The 16,343-nt window shown below is 48.7% G+C and overlaps 1 protein-coding gene and 1 long non-coding RNA gene across 3 annotated transcripts in view; one reads left to right on the top strand and one right to left on the bottom strand.

Annotated features, from left to right (window-relative positions):
- LOC139061129 (uncharacterized) overlaps positions 1-16,343 on the bottom strand; it is a 73,537-nt gene that overhangs the window by 27,487 nt on the left and 29,707 nt on the right. For both annotated transcript variants that reach the window (XM_070540714.1, XM_070540716.1), the window contains exon 2: positions 10,678-10,825. In XM_070540714.1, the coding sequence (XP_070396815.1) occupies positions 10,678-10,719 (42 nt within the window). In that variant the 5' untranslated portion in view covers positions 10,720-10,825. The remainder of the gene's footprint in view (positions 1-10,677; positions 10,826-16,343) is intronic.
- The window catches only part of LOC139061134 (uncharacterized), a 123,245-nt gene continuing 107,021 nt past the window's right edge, over positions 120-16,343 (top strand). Inside the window, exons 1-2 of the long non-coding RNA XR_011515223.1 lie at positions 120-229; positions 15,411-15,517. This is a non-coding gene — a long non-coding RNA (uncharacterized lncRNA). The remainder of the gene's footprint in view (positions 230-15,410; positions 15,518-16,343) is intronic.

The following is a 16,343-nucleotide window of genomic DNA, read 5'->3' as shown; positions in this document are numbered from 1 at the left end:
ACACCCGATCACTGGGCATCGGAATGAGTAAAGGGTGTTTAGCAGTACACTGTACTAACATTACTATGATCAGAAAGGGAGAGAAATAAAATAGGGTTGGACAATCATGGTGCCGGCATGAAAGAAGGGAAGCACGAATAGATGACACGGTCCTGTGTGTTCATGGCCATCATTTCTGGGTAAAGTATCGCGCCCGGCACAGGTTTCGACCTACTCCACGTTTCTCACGGTAAGCTTAACTGCCATCTTACTTTACCTGCGAGATGAATTTTAAGGCCCCAGCGTTAAGGGCCCCGTGTTGCAGAAAATTCGGTGTCGGCGCCCAGCGTCGGCGTCGTTGTGCGTATGAGAAATATGATCCCGAACAACGCAGGCCTTCGGCCTGGTGCATGGGCGTTACTGAACTATTTGAATTTATCAAAGTGCGTGAGAAAATTGGTAAATTTCGACTACACACAACCTACATGCATGATAGCGTCGGACTGTAATTTGAATATATGAGAAAACCTATTTCTGTTGCTCGGAAACTAAAACACAAACCCCTTTTCCAGCTACCAATTGAGGTCTGTCTTATGGCGGATTCGGCAAATCGCACCGGCGCGCAGCGGGCTGCCCTGGGGCGACGATGACTGGGTGAAACGGTGCATTGGGGCGGTGTGCTGCGGTGCGATTTGCCGAATTCGCCGTTAGTGGGAACGGTGCACTCGATTCCTTGCAACACCGTCCGGCATCCGCGGCGCCCTGCGTGCGGGGGAAAGAAAAACCGAAAGCTCGATTTTGCGCATAGCATTAGCCGCCAGCGTTTGCAGGTAAACATTACGGTTACATAAGCTGCAGTTGCCGGGAAGCGTGAGAAGCAGTCGGGGATCTTTGAATGCTATTGCGTTGCACTCTTGAAGGCGAAGCGTCCTCCAAGATTTTTGTTCGTGCTTACATTCGAGATTCATTTCGATATGTTCGCCCTCTGCAGCGATTCGCCGGAACTTGAGTTTCCGGGGCCAACCAAAAGCGTTCTGTGCGCAAGCATGATGTCGCTGTTGCTGTCAAGGGTCGACCGTCACGGCGTCGCGGACGTTTTGTTACGACTGGTTGCGCAAAAAGGGATTGTCGTAGTCGAATGCGAAGATATATGTACAAATAAAACTGCAAATAAGAATGGCTATATTTGGCTACGAATTTTTTCGCTCTTCTTTTGTGTGTGTTTGGCTACATTTGGGCTACAATTTCTCTTGCTTTGCATGGGCTATGCCACCTTGCCCTATCTGGCAATGTTGTTTCAGCGTCCAGCGTGCTGCAGTCAGTTCTGCAGTGGCCTGTGTCAATGTGCGTTCCCTGGGTGCGCATTGTACTGACGTGGCGAAAGACTTCGGCACGCGCGCAGTACGGTCCTGTGCCTCACGGAAACTTGGATGGAACCCGGGGCGCCGTACGAAGTTGTGGAGTTCCGCTACGTTACAGCGGCAAGAAGGCCCGGAAACAAAGCTGCTGGCGTCGCGATTACGTCACGCAAGGTGCGCAGGCGACCGAAGTCTTACTCGACCAACACGTGTACGAGTCGCGCGAAGTGTATGCTGTGCAGCTCTCTAACGGTGTAGTGATTGTCTGCGTGTACGTGGCGCCTGGGAGCACCGAGCTGGCGGCAGCGGACCCTGTAGTGAAGGAGCTCCAGCCGCGGATTTGTAAAGGACCATTCGTAGTAGTCGGCGACTTCAATCAAGACATTCGAGTGTCTAAGAAGTTTCCTGACGTGCTCCGCCAGCGTGCCGGACTCGAGCTTGCGACGCCGACAACGGTCGGTTCTACTAGTAGAAACATATTTGTTGACTTGGCATTCCGTACTCGCAACTGCATCAGCGATGTCAAGCATGTCAGCTGCCGTTTCACTGATCACAAGGCCATGCTGCTGGAGCTGGGAGACATGGCCCTATCGTCGGTGCTGGAGCACCGACGATAGGGCCATGTCTCCCAGCTCCAGCAGCATGGGCACCGACGATAGGGCCATTGAACGACCCACCGATATTCACGTCCGACAGAGTGACAAGTAGCTGTCTGCGCGGCATGGCGTCGATACAGATATTGATGATAGTAGGGAGTGTGTTCAATTAAGACAATGGACATAGCAGGACAGTGCTGTCTACGGAGGTGCACTAATGTTGGAGCCAATGCATGCATCACGACAAGGCGGCCCTCAAATACATTCCATTGTGTGCAGTGCACTGCGTACTATTAAATGTGCGTGCATATACAAGCAGCGTTATGTGCGTAAACTGCACAGTGCAACAGTTCACACGCACCAATACAACAATACAGAACCTGTGCTGTGATAATCGTTATAAACGGATGAATGCCAACAAACAGCAGTGACTGTGTAAGAATAAAAACCACTGAAGGGAACAATTAAGCTATCGCGTCATACCCTTAAAGGCGCAGTTCAGGTGTCCCCCTATCTATTGCATTGCGCATGATTTTGCTAGCATGTGATTTCATTGAATTCACTAAAATAATTAATTTTATAGCTAATTAACATAATTTATTTGAGATCAGGCAGTCTAAATTTTGCCTCCTGCTTCAAGCAAGCAAAAACAAACACATCTTTTCGACTGGAAGAAAAATAGACTAGCTGACAGTAAAAGCAGTAAAAGTCGCGAATAGATCGCGGCCCAGCGCATCCTTCACTACACCGTGGGAGGATCCAGCTCACTGCGCGCCCGTAACAGCAGCTGACGCATGCGCGACAGTATGGTCGAATACCGAATCAGCGTTGCCACATGTTGCTCGATTTCTTTTTACTCAAACTGTCGCTAGTCAACCACGTGGCGTGTTGCCACTTGTTTGTCCCGTCTGTACATTTAGGCTGTATACGCTACAGTAATTATCGAACCCAAGTAGCTGAGACGAAACCGTTGCCGGCTTAATTCGTGTCCCTTCTCGCGGGAGACGCAGACGCGCTGCGACAGCGCGGCACGCTCAGGCGCTGAAGGCGCATCTCAGCGGACGCGACGGTGCTGCGCGCGGCGGCCGGAGCAACAAGTTGGCTTGGAGCTCGCGAGGCTTCTCCTGGGCCGCCGCGGCAAGAGGCGCTGGCCGCGTGGCTCGACTAGAGTTACTGTATATGCTACCGTAGGTAGCAGAGTTGCGCGTAGGTCCGCCATCTTGCCTGAGAAGCAACCAAGTCTATGCAGCGAAGCCGCACTCCGTTTTTGCAGGCGACATGCCTAGCGTATCGTCGATCGACCGTGGGCGCTTTTGCATCGCTTGTGCACCGCTTTTCCGCCTAATCGCAAACAAAGCGCATCGAAACAGGTGAGCGGATTGGATTGTGAAGAAAAAGGCGCTGCCCTTTTTTAGCGCGCGGCGTAAGATGCAGCACGTATATTAGTTTTTTTTTTTGGAGTTGCATTCACTTGTGCACTTTCTCCGCCCTAATAACGTATCGGCACTCGCGTATCTAGAATAGATTGTGTATTCTATATACGCCGATCAGATGCAGCATTCTAGAACCGCGACGGTAACGATTAGATCGCACCGAATAAACTTAGGGAATATGGTGATGTTATTTTATAGATTCCGGAAATCCTACAAAATTTTCGTGCGAGAAAGCTACTTCACAAGGTAGTATAAGGTTCGAAATAACATAGCGTATTAAAAACTGGACAAACTTTAGTAATTGAGATAAACAATCAGATACTTTAATAACGTTCCTTCGCTTGAATACTGCTTGACACTCAGGTTTTGTTTCAACAGAGATAAATACGCTACTAAGAGCAGTGCAGTGCTCTTTTAGCATGTAAACAGTAACAAAAAGTACCGAGCCGAAACTACCCTTTTTTTTTTGGCAATAAAATCACAATGCGAATTCCAGAGAAAACAAACAAACACTAGTATATGCGCGTGCAAATATTTTGATATAGCGAGCTTTATCAAGTGCTGCTCTTTTACAAAAAGAACTGTACTAAATATAATGAGGCTCATACTTGCTTATGTGCCATAGCTCTCAACATGTAGCCAGTCTAAAACATTACTGGTGAATCAATGACCAACCATTGCTATTTCGACTCTGGTACCCCATTGGATCTTGTGTAGGAACATATCCATCTACCGCAAGCAATGGATATCAGCTACACCTGCAAGTGTGATTTCATTATGTGCCTTTTTACTGCAGGGATTCCAAAAGTAGCCTTCTGTGGGAGTGTAGCGAAAGTTTTTCTCACAGGATTGACATAGCTACATTATAGGGAATAATTCAAAACACAGTTAGGCCCTTACCGTATGTTAAATGACGTCATTCATTCCTCTTGCATCCTGGTTCACATAAGCTGTAGTAGATTAAACAACTTTACTTAGTAGTAACCTCTTTCATTTTCAGAAACAACCCAAGCAGTGCATAATCATGAAAATGTGAGCTGGCTTTTTTACGACACTTCTGTGAAAGCAGTGTGGTGCATCACATGCAGACAAGTGGTAATTCCAGCTAAATATTCTATATAACTCTACGTGCTTCCATTATTTAAAGAACAATCCAGACTTGCAGTAGCTTTTAATATTCCAGCTGTGAATTTTTTAGCACAGCCCAAAAAGCACGTAGCTGTTAGTCAATCAATTTCATCTACACACTTGACGCAATAGGCAGTTGACTGAAAATTTGTTTGTTCAGGTGTCTTTACCTGAACACCCTTCACTAGTTTTACAAAGGAAGAAAAACAATTACTGCAGTAAGGTGTCACGAGGCAGGGCGACGAAACAAACGTGGGATGCGCTGCGCACGTTGCGTTGTTGCTACGCAGCTAGCACGCACGTGGACAGCGAACGGCAAGATCGGCCGGATTGGATTTGAATTCGACTGGCGATAACTTGTGTCAATCCAGTTCGCTGCAGCGGCGGCGTCGGGAAATACAAAAATTGGCCCGAACATCTGCTTCTCCGCAATGCACGGTTGCTTGGCTACCACGTGATGACGTTCCGCCAATAGAGGCGCTAGCGGCGTGATAAAACAGACGCGCAACTCTGCTACCTGCGGTAGCACATACAGTAACTCTAGGCTCGACAAGCCGCTTCTTCGGCACGGAGGAGGAGCCCTTGACCCAGTGCTGTGCCGTAGCCGCTGGCTACACGCGACTGCCCCTTATGCCGCCAAACGTTTTCACGAGGCACCCGGCGGAGGCCGGCCCGGGTTGCTTATTGCATTTCCTGTCCTTTATTGACCCCAGCCCGAGTACGGTTATACCCCTTCATTCAGAATTGCACGGGAGCGAAGGGTGGTCGGTTGGGTGGCGTCGAGCGCAAGGTCTAGCGCTTGAGGCGCGTTCTGGCTGCTGTTGCATTTTTTTTCCTCGCGAAAGATGTCTTTTATTATTTTTTTTAATGCGGGGGCCTTCATATCAAGGCGGTTGCACCGGTGCCTTGCTTAGCGGGTTGCGCTTTTTTCATATTTTGGTACTGCCCTAACAGTCTTGTAGCGAGTCGAATTTCCGCGTTTCTGAACGTTGAACAAGGTATAGTGACGAAGGCTTTGGAGCTTCGGACGTCAGTGCGCAAATGGAATACCTGGACCATCAAACTAGTCGGTAATATGGGTCATCCATTAAACCGCTGGTGCCAGGCGCTCTACTGTCAGGTAGTCTCTCGCATGCTATTAAATGTGCGAAAAGAATCTTTGGAACCGAATGTCTCGGATTCTAGTCAAGTAACCTGCATACAAAGCCAATAATATACACCGACACCGAGGAAAGCATCACTGAGATTAACTTTCCTTTTACTTTAACAATTTGCCAACACGCCCAGTTTGCTTTCGTTGATTTCTTCTTGAGCCAGCCGTCAATTAGCAACACAAAAAGTGAATAAATTGAAGGCTACCTTCATAATATCGACGAAGGGAAACAAAATCGGAAGACATACTGCTGGTGTTAGCCATACCCACGATCTTTTCAATCTCATTTGAGCTACAACGGCGGCTCATGTTTTCATCGGTGTTGTCATGATCAGTGGTCGTCCTCACTTTAACTCCATTCACTGGCACTAATCCTTTTCTGAGCCGTATTTATCCTCCGTGAACTATTCTCCGTCCATTATAAATCTATAGCTTAAGAATACGACAATATGTCTAAATATTAACTGTTGAAGGAGGAATAGCCTAATCGGATGTGATGCTTAGACAATATCGGCAACTGAGACGCACCGTCGCCATATTAGTGTTGCTTTTTCTTCCCGGCTTTTCTGTTGTTGATGGTGAAGCACCGTTGGTCAGCGCCGATGATTTTATTGAAATTGAAAGGCTTTGTCAATTAGCTTGGCTGTTTATTTTCTTTTTTCCTTGTGACAGAATGCTCGGTCCTTGTTAGGACTCAAGAACTTTTTGTGTTTCTGAATCGCTATAGCACCTCCAGCAAAGGTGCTAGACGCGAGACTTTACGCAGGCTACCTGCAGCTCTTCGTCCCGGTTTAGTTTAGCATTCCAGAAAGGGAATGCTAAACTCTCTCCTGCGGCACCTCTGTCCCTGTCCTCGCAATTTTAACTTGCGCTCTCCCCTTCCTCCACAGATGGTAAGCACCAATAGGGGAGCGCGTGCTCTTTTACACTAAATAAATCATTTTCGTCATCATCAGTCATCATCAGTTACAAGGGGGGTCAGAACGGGGTCAGAACCTTCTTCCATATCCGCGACACTACTATATGTGTACTTTTTCAACACTCTTCTTACTAAGGCTCCCCCCCCCCCCCCCCTTTAAACTCTGGAGTCCTTAGACTGTACAGGTAGCATTTCACATTAGCTTAAATGTTTCCTTTGAAAAAAGAGAAAAAGGGGGATAAAAAAGTTATTTTTCTTTTTTTCCGAGAAGAGCAAGTGAATCCGAGGGGCTAGGTTTTTTGTTAGTCACGCCCATGTGAAGAAACACACTTAAGCCAATGAAAGCATAAGGCAAGCTACTTGTTACGTTTAATTGAAATGGAGAAATAATAGGGTAAAGAGAAATGAAAGCGGATGAACAGATAAATTGTCGCAGGTGGGAGCTGAACTCACGTCTTCCACATTGCGTGTGGTGCTTTACCAAAATAAAGCGCAACAAATATTTACCCGGGCAAGCTTTCGTAGACATTTTCTTGGCAGAAAAGACCCAAGTACACGAAAATATCACGAGATCCTTAACGCGACACATTCGTCATTGCCAACACGGTTTGACGGAAGGTGAAAAACAAAAAGAAGAAAAAAAAAGTTTTCGCATGCATAGTTTATTCCACTACATCAACTACTTCAGGCCAACAAACGCGTGCAGAGTGATGCGAATGAGTCGCCCATTGGTTTAGCTCGATTAAGTGTTTCCGTTTAGTGTCAAAGTGAGGCGACACATGGCAACCTGCCTCTGTGATCCGAACCGCGAGGCCAGTGGACCGTGGTGGTCTTCTTCCATAACCGCCTTGCACAAATTTTGAATCAGATTCAGCGCGAAGTGCCCAGCCTTTATTGTTTCGTTTTCGTGGTATTTACGCTGACATGTGAAGCAGCCTAATATCTAGAGAAGCACTAGTTTTTCCGAATCGTCACAAAGGCAAAGTTGCGGTAAGCCTGATTGGTGCGTTACACAACAGTTCAGAGAAAGAGAGAACCAACAGGTAAGAAATGTCAGGGAGGTACATCAGTGGAAAATTGGTTAGCTATCCTGGACCAGGGCAGCGGATGTAAAAATTGAAAGAGGAAGGGTAGGAGAGAGAGAGAAGGACAGCGAGAGCGAGAGAGTCCAGTTCTGTCTAGCCGGTGAGCACCTCTTCCGATTGTACGTAATGAAAAGGTAAAAAGCAGTAATTTAAGCGATAAGCACAATGCATGGGTCGATGTAACGCATGTAGTTCGCTTCCTCATAACTGGGAAATGAGGAGACTTTATTTTGAATGTTACTTCGGTCTCTGAGGGCAGTATGCAGTACGCACGACTGTGGGCGCCAATTTGACTTCATTGCCGCCTCGCATTCAAAGGGCATGCGTGCCTTAAGCTGAAATTATGATATATATATATATATATATATATATATATGTTGCATATATGATGCAAGATGCATGCGGTCGCTGGTTGATCTTCTACGGCCCCATTTTTCGGCCCCATTGATTATACGGACGTTCCCGTGCGGCAGCGACATCACTTGATAGAATCAGCGTACAGCGGCAGCCGAATCTTCGACAGCCGTTACGTGAGCGTTGCATTAATAACCTTCATAGACATTTCTACTTGTTTGTGGCACAGGCCATTGTTGCTGCGACTATACCGCGTGTCACAGCTATGGTTAGCTAAGCTGTTCAAAAAAAAAAAAAACATTTTTAAAAGGACGGTGCAGGATGAAATAATAAAGCCTATATAGTCAAAGAAAGCAGTCAGCATCACTTTGACGTTGCTGCGCACTTGGCGGGCCTTTTTTGGTCTTGGTGACGTGGAATGCTTCCATTGTGACGACTGGAATTTGGTTTCCGGGTCGTACCGGTACACCCAAGACTCGTCACCAGTGATTATGGTGTTCATTAAGTCGGGGTCGCGGTTTGTGGAATCCAGTATGTATGTCCTGTGAGACTTAAACACGAAGTTGGTTTTGCTCCACCGTGAGCAGCTTCGGCACGAACTTCGACGCAACTCTCTTCATTGCCAAATCTTTGGTCATAATGGAATGTGCAGAAAAAGCGCTGATGCCCACCTCTTCCGCAATTTCTCGGATAGTCACACGACGGTCCCGCATCACCGCAGCGTTCACTTCGGCAATGACCTGGTCATCTCGGCATGTTGATGGCCGACCGGAGCGCGGCTCGCTCTCCACCGATGTGTGGCCGTCTTTAAACCGGTTGTACCACTCCTTAATCTGTGTGCTGCTCATAGCATCGTCACCAAAAGCCGTCTGAATCTTCCGAATGGTTTCCACTTGGCTGTCGCCCAGTTTGTGGCAAAATTTGATGCAGTAGCGCTGCTCTAGTCGCTTCGCCATTTTCCTTGCAATAAAAAACCGACGAGAGCACTGCGCACTACCTTACTCAAACGCTGCGTCCCAGTGAATGACGCTATCGACAGGAGGGGAAAAAATTCGCGCATGCGCCCCAAGGTTCATGGTCGGCTGATGCAAGCACGCTTGTTTCAGATCCATCAGGTGTTCGCAAAAAAAAAAAAAAGGCCGTATGCTTTTCAAACAGACCTCGTGTCGATAAACGCGATTGTGTACTAAGGTCTTTACAACTGAACATCTGTCCTCATAAGAATGCGAAGATGCTAATTCTGCCGGTTGCGCTGGCGCTGCGCGGCTAGTCGCGCTTTCTTTTATGCACGCGTCGAAGGAAGCGAAGCGAGTCGTCAGTTGCGTCTGCAAATTCATCAGAACAAAGGGTACGCGCAGCTAAATCGAATAAACAGTCAACACGCTGTGAAACTATATGACACCACCATACCAACCAACCAGGCAACCGTCGAACAGCGGGAGGCCCACCTGACAAGCCCGAGCCCTGAAGGCCAGCATTGTCTGGTGAGCAGGGCCAAGCTATCGGCTCAGGCCCACGACATCCTGGACTAGGGACGCCGTCCATCTCGTATGATTTCGCTGTCAGCTCATGTCTACACTCTTAGGCAAAGTTACACCCTTTGGCTTGCCCACTCTTAAAACGGTTGCACCCTTTGGGGTGTATATTTGTCCCACAACAATAATCGTCATCTGCCTTGCTTGCGTTTCCTTTCCTGAAAACTCGGCGCTCGCTACTTTCCTGTCGAGAATGCTGCGTCACACTGATAAGGCGCATGCCGTTCGTGACTGGAAAGTACCGGGCTCGCAGCGTTAAAGAAAGGAAACGCGGGCAGCACGGATGACGATTATTGTTGTGGAACAAGATACACCCCAAAGGGTGTAAAGTTTTCTAAGAGTGCCCCTTCTGCCGCACAACGATAATCGTTATCTGCCTTGATGCGTTTCCTTTCTTTAACGCTGCAAGCCCGGAACTTTCCAGTAACGAACGGCACGCGCGTTATCAGAAGGGGCACTCCAAAGGGTGTAAACTGTTCTATGCTTATAACACGCGTGCCGTTCGTTACTGGAAAGTACCGGGCTCGCAGCGTTAAAGAAAGGAAACGCATCAAGGCAGATAACGATTATTGTTGTGTGGCAGAAGGGGCAAGCCAAAGGGTGTAACTTTGCCTAAGAGTGTACGAGTAAAGTTTATTCCTCCTCCTCTTTCGCCACCATAGAACGGCAACCGCAAGTATCGCGGTGGCTATGAACGGTACATGACATGCGATGCACAAAATGCCTGTGTTGGCGTGTTTTTCAACTATACGCACTGTTTATCTTTTTTTCAAGTATTTGTCGAAAAAAAATCCAAGTCGCGGCGTGCCAGTCCAGAGCTGCCATCCGCCTCGTGATGTACCTGTGAAACTTTCACTGCTCCGAAACTGATTGAGGCGGGCTGCTCAGCTCCCGCCCTCGTGCTTCGGAGCTATAACGGTTATTACAGGAGACCCACCACGAGCGTGGCCCAGTGACAGGCTATGCGGATACCATGGTGACAGCAGTATACTTTGCAGCTGACAGAAAGAAAAAACGCGAATCAACAACTACCGGCTCCCAAGAGGAGCTGTGGTTGCCTCTGCTGACTCCTGCCCATGCATGGCCGTGGGCGCGCATCTTATGCTGGAATGTGCGCTCGCCCGCGCAAATACTTACGCCAATGAGGAGCAGCAGGCATCCCAACCGGAGAAAGATCATGACGGTCTGCACGGTGGCGTTTGCCAACCACGACGCGGACAGGTTCGCAGCTGGTCCAAACGTCGCTGTTGATCGGAGGCTCTCCTCCTCCCTTCTGCTGCTGTGGCTGCAAAATACGGAAAGGAAAGCAGTGAGCTGAAGGGAAACCGCAGGAACGCAAAAGTTCGGATACTTGTTCTTGGCAAGAAACTGTCACCAACCGCGTTGCCAGAGTTTGCAGGGAATTTTAATGCCAGCGTGTAACTATTCTGATGGCCCGCATCGGCGTTTCTAAAGCCGCCTTTTCTTTCTTTAGCTTTTCTTTATTTATGTAAAACCATTGTAAAAGAATCAGAAGGTGTGCGTACACGAAGGGAAAACATGCCAAGGTGACGTGTGATGAGACTCTCAATGCGCTGCTGTTCCATTCCGGCCATGTCCGGCCGCTATTAAATTGCGCTGCCGACTTGGCGATCAAGACGATTACGTAAGTGTAGGTTGTGCCTGTTATGCAGCGTTTCTCGTTGAGCCAAGAACACTGACTGTTGCCGCCACAAAACCTTCGCAACTATTGCTGAATAAAATTACGCAACACGGTTTAATTCGTTTTCTTTTTCAGTTGCGGAAGAGGGAAAGAAACAAGCCGTCTGAGCATCAACCTTAGTATTGATTTGTAGAACACGACATGGGCATCAAATCGATGTTAGCCCACGCAAGGGTAGTCGTGAAGTGGGTGCGCTTCTTTATAGCCACATCTACACTATAGATGTAGGCGTGCGCTCTACGCATAACCATGCCATCGTCACGTGAGACCGCAAGCTTTAGAGAAACAGCTTTGTTTCTATTACCTACAACGTTTTTCTCTGTAAAGCGCACTCATCTGGCTCGCGTTCGAGCGATATGGCGTGAGCGCGTTACGTGGTACGTGAGCTCGTTGCGCTTTTTTCGTTCCCGTTGTATTGTCTTAGCACGGGGATGAAGAAAGCTCGCGTGGACTCTGTTCACGTCAGTAAGAGAGGAGGCCGGACTGAGGAGCAGTAGTGCACGTGATAGGAGACAAAGCAAACGGTGTTATTGGTACGCGTTTTTCTCTCGTGAACGATGCGCTTCAGTGCGCGAGAGACGCGAGTACTATGCTGTCAGCCCCCCCACGCACCCACCACCTTTTCAGCTAACCCTGCTTTTCTTTTTGGCTCGCGCACCCGCTGCACCCGCTGCAACCCTCCCCCCCCCCTCCCCCGTGTGTGTGTGTGTGTGTGTGTGTGTGTGTGTGTGTGTGTGTGGGATGCTGCCCTTGGGGTTTGCGTGTATGTCAGGCTGCTGTCTTGCTTTCTTGTACTGTGCGTCATTACTTTTTTTTTTTAATGCCTTCATTCCTTCCTCCCGCGCAACGCGTGTTTCGGGGGACGAGGAGGAGGGGGGGGGGGGGTGAGCGCTCCTCCGTACACAAGTTGATCGCTGCGCTGAAGTTCGGGCAAGAAAACGAAGCGAAACGGAAGAGACATGGAGTAGGCCATTATATAAGTGGCGCCGGGGGAGAAAAGAAGTGACCTAGTTCGCAAGCTCGCGGCCAGTTGCAGGTTAGGTTTGCGCAAATATAGTTTCATCGCTCTTCTCTCGTTCTTATCGTTTCGTCCGTTCCGTGCTTTTTTCTCTTTCTTTTTCGTTCTTTCTTCGTGGAGGCGGAGGGAAACGTCTGCACGGCGGCGGCCCTCTTGCAAAGAGATCCGGGAGGGGGCAGACGCGCCGCTTAATGACAGCCGGGACGCCGGCATGACCGGCGCTCGCGTCGTCCCCTCACGCGAAGAGCGCGGCGCGCGCCTCTCGGACCTCGTAGTACATCGGCCCTCCGGCGGCCCTAATAGGCGCGGCGCGGAAGACGGCGGCGCCCTCCTCTTCCTCCGTGGGGCAAGCGTCTAGCAGATTCGGCCGGATGCCGCTATAGCTCTGCTAGCCGCGATTCTCAGCTGTCAGCGTCGAGCTATAGAGCGGCGCGACTAGCAGATTTTACCTTTTCCATGTTTTCCTTGCACTGCCAGCAGTAATAATGCTAAGAAAGGCGGCTGGCAGGAGGAGAGCCGCCTCTTCTAGCACGTCGCCCCGTGACGCGTATATAGATTCGCTTTTTCGGCGCCGCAGTCACGTCTGTTGCCTGCATGTGCAGATATGCGCAGACGTTCTGTGAGAATGCATGCTTCGCAGAGAAGAAACGTACGTGTATGGGGGGCGACGGACTGCACGTGCGCGCGTGTGACGCTTGGCTATACACAAGGTCATCGCATAGGGACCGCGTGACTGCTGGAACCTCACACACAAAAAAGTAAGAAGAGAGAGAAAGATGGATTGCTGAAACGAATAGGGCATGCCGCCAGCAGCGTGTGGGCTTACAGCCGATGACTGCATGGTAAGTGCAGTCACTCACGTGCGCCTGTATGCTGTGTCTGTCCGGCTGTGGACGCAAGGAAGTGTATAGTGCACGCAGGAATTCCTCCCATACTCTTCCACGCGCGCGCGTACACCTTCCTTGTCTTTTCGTGGCCCCGCTGTTGGCTTTTGTTTCCCCTTACCCGTAGCTTCCGTTTTTTCCGAGCGTCGCAACTCTAAATGACATGCTGGCTTGGCATGACGTAACTTCGAAGTGGTTCTCGCAAAATCTATGCCTGCGCAAACAAAGAACCTCTCTGTGTACGATGTTTGGCTAGTTTGTTTGGGTTCAACATTATGCGAAGAGTGCTGCATGTAGTAAGTATACAAGCAAGTGTCACGACCGGTGCGCGCGCGAGCTAACTGTAAACGATGTTCGCAAGAAGGGCGCACATTTAGTACGCCCTTCATGACTAACAGTTTGGATATTTAGACAAATGGCATCCGGTGTCACCTTTGCGCTCACCAGTCACCTTTAGATTTATTCGTTTTGTTCCCTGTTAACTGATTAGAAACTTCTTCTGTGTCTCCTTCTTTTACTTGGTTTTTACGGGTTTTTGGAATTGCCAGCATTTCATAAGATTTCCCACCTGCCGTGGTAGGTTAGCGGCTGTGGTGTTGCGCTCCTAAGCACGAGGTCGCGGGATCGAACCCCAGCCGCGGCGGCCGCATTGCGACAGGGGCTAAATGCAAGAACGCCCGTGTCCCGTGCATTGGGGGCACGTTAAAGATCCCTGCCTGGCGCTCAAAATTGATCCGGAGTTCCCCATTACGACGTGCCTGACAATCAGGTCGTGGTTTTCGCGCGTAAAATTCCAGAATTTAATTTAACCTTTATTAATAAGATTTCTTAATTGACGGCTGGCCTCATCTTTAGGCTTGCGTCTATTTTCTTTTATATTTGTTTGGCTTTAACGATGCATTTCATTCAGCGCTGCGCTTTCCGATCCTGGTTGCGCTAATGTGCTTGTAGCTTCTTGTGCATGCTTTATATGCCAATTTCTTCAAATGATTGCCGCGATAATTCAACGCTCGTGCCGTCTACTTCGTTTTGGCCTGTCATCTTCGCTAGTGTTGGCCCCTCATTGTAGTTAACATGTAGCGCATAACAATATCGACGCAGTGGTGATCGAAATCATTGCTAATGCCTGCGTAGTCGGACGCCCTACGGGAACATAGACGAGTTTCTCTCTCTCTCTCTCTCTCTCTCTCTCTCACTCTCTTTGTGTTTTGTGCTCGTATGCGATGCAGTACGATGTCATTTGTCCGTAATGCGCTTATCCGCTTAAATACGTGGCGCTGAACGTTGCTGCTCGCCACTGCAGCAGTCAGAACGCGATAACCGGAGCAAGGATCGAGGATATAGAACAATTGGCTCCTTGCCCTAATTACTCTCATAGGAAAACTCCCGGTGGCTGCCTTATATAAGCGTCACGTCACGCCTGAGTTCTACGTCAACACAGTTGGCCTGCCTGTTGCTCGCACGTATTTATTGCCGTCGTGGTTCTTATACGTAGTTCGCCGAATCGCAGCCGCATCGGTACTTGTGCAGCCTAATGAGGGAGTCGTCCTTTCTGCCCACAGCACAAAGCTCGCCTCCGAAAAATAAAAGGGCGATTTTTTTTCTGTATTCTTTCTCTCTGAACGGCTAGCTAGGTCCCGTACAGCTCAAGCCGACCTGCTTCCGTAATGATCGGCACACATTATGCGACCGCACGAAGGCAGAATATGCCTTTTGCGCCAAAACGGGTTATTTCGTATATAGCGTCGCGTGCAAATATATATATCCGAACTATCACAAAGGGTTAGTACGGCAGGACGGCCTGCCGTACTGACTCTTTGTGATAGCTCGGGTTGAGAACTTCTTTGCATACCCATAGCTGCGTTTGTTGCTCGCAAGGAGGTACATATATATCCGAGGGAACAAGAGGAAACCGTAAGTTGTTTTCAGTTCTTACTCAGATTTTAAATTCCCCACTTTCACTGGCTCGCTCGTGCAGCGTCAGATCCGCGATGTAAAGGAACCCTGACTCCCTGCTTTTGTTCGAGTGCGTGGCGGGGCGTCACCTGGTCTGCTCATCGGCAGAAAATATGTTGAAAATCGACTACGTGTCCTGTTTGGCGGAGGAAACCTAAAGCAACTACAGGCTAGAGCTTAGCAGCGCTAACGCTCTCGGTACATATATATGCGCTAACGCTAGCAGCGCTAACGCTCTCGTATATATATATATATATATAATCACCAAGTTTTGTTTTGCAACAATCGGCACATATATTTTTCGTCACAGGAACGGGATACCTCCAAAGTGGGTGAAGTCAGCTCAATGGCAGCGCAGTAGCAACACGATGCGGCTGTTTTTATGACGGATGCATGGAAGCCTCAAAACGTGTATACGTACGTATTTATTCAGATTTTTTCTTTATTCCGGCTAGCTTGAGTATACCATGTAACTCGTGAAATAATCCAGTTTCCTCGGCCGCGTTGCCTCGTTAGACAGATCGATACTTCAAGCATTTATCGAATGCTACAGCACCGGGGCCAATGCGACCTCTTTTTTTTTGTCGACGGGTTTGTTGACATAAAAAAAGGCTCAGCGCAGGGGAAATGTGATTAAGTAAGACCCGTTCTAACTGGTTTGTTGTGCTGACAAGTTAATCGTATCTCTACGGACGCGATTAATCGCATATTAATTAGACGTGAGTAATCGAACCTCTTGAGAAATAAATTGATCACTGGGGCATTGCGCACATGCGAGGCGTGCCGAACGAGGGGCGGCATGCACAGGTTTCGGAGGAGTGGCCTCTTCGTTCGACCAGCCAATGAGAAGGCACAGACCGGGAGAATTGGGACTGCAAATTCTTGTTTCTTAGTTGTTGCTAAGAGCTGCATGCCGTCAGTTGGTGCTCGCTGTGTCGATATTTCTGGCACTCTGGACGTCGCTAGCGTGCGATATTGTAATTGTTATTTTTGTTCGTTAATAGCTCTTCTATCAGTGATTCAGGCTGGGATGAACTTTGGTCACAAATAAAGCTGCAGTGAGCGGTTTATTGACGAGCTGCGGTCATCGGCATTATACTTACGTGAAACGGTCACGTTGCGAATTTAAATGTAATCGCTGTCGATCTGTGGCTAATCCAGTTTGTTAAATTTTGTAAGCCCCGGCACGTCCTTCATGACGTTCCTCCGTAACAGCTAGCCTCCACTGCGCGTAAATAAATAA

This window comes from Dermacentor albipictus, chromosome 1, assembly GCF_038994185.2.
Source record: "Dermacentor albipictus isolate Rhodes 1998 colony chromosome 1, USDA_Dalb.pri_finalv2, whole genome shotgun sequence".
Classification (NCBI taxonomy): domain Eukaryota; kingdom Metazoa; phylum Arthropoda; class Arachnida; order Ixodida; family Ixodidae; genus Dermacentor; species Dermacentor albipictus.
The sequence above is the reverse complement of the archived record's forward strand: the minus strand, read 5'-3'. Positions and strand labels throughout refer to the sequence as shown.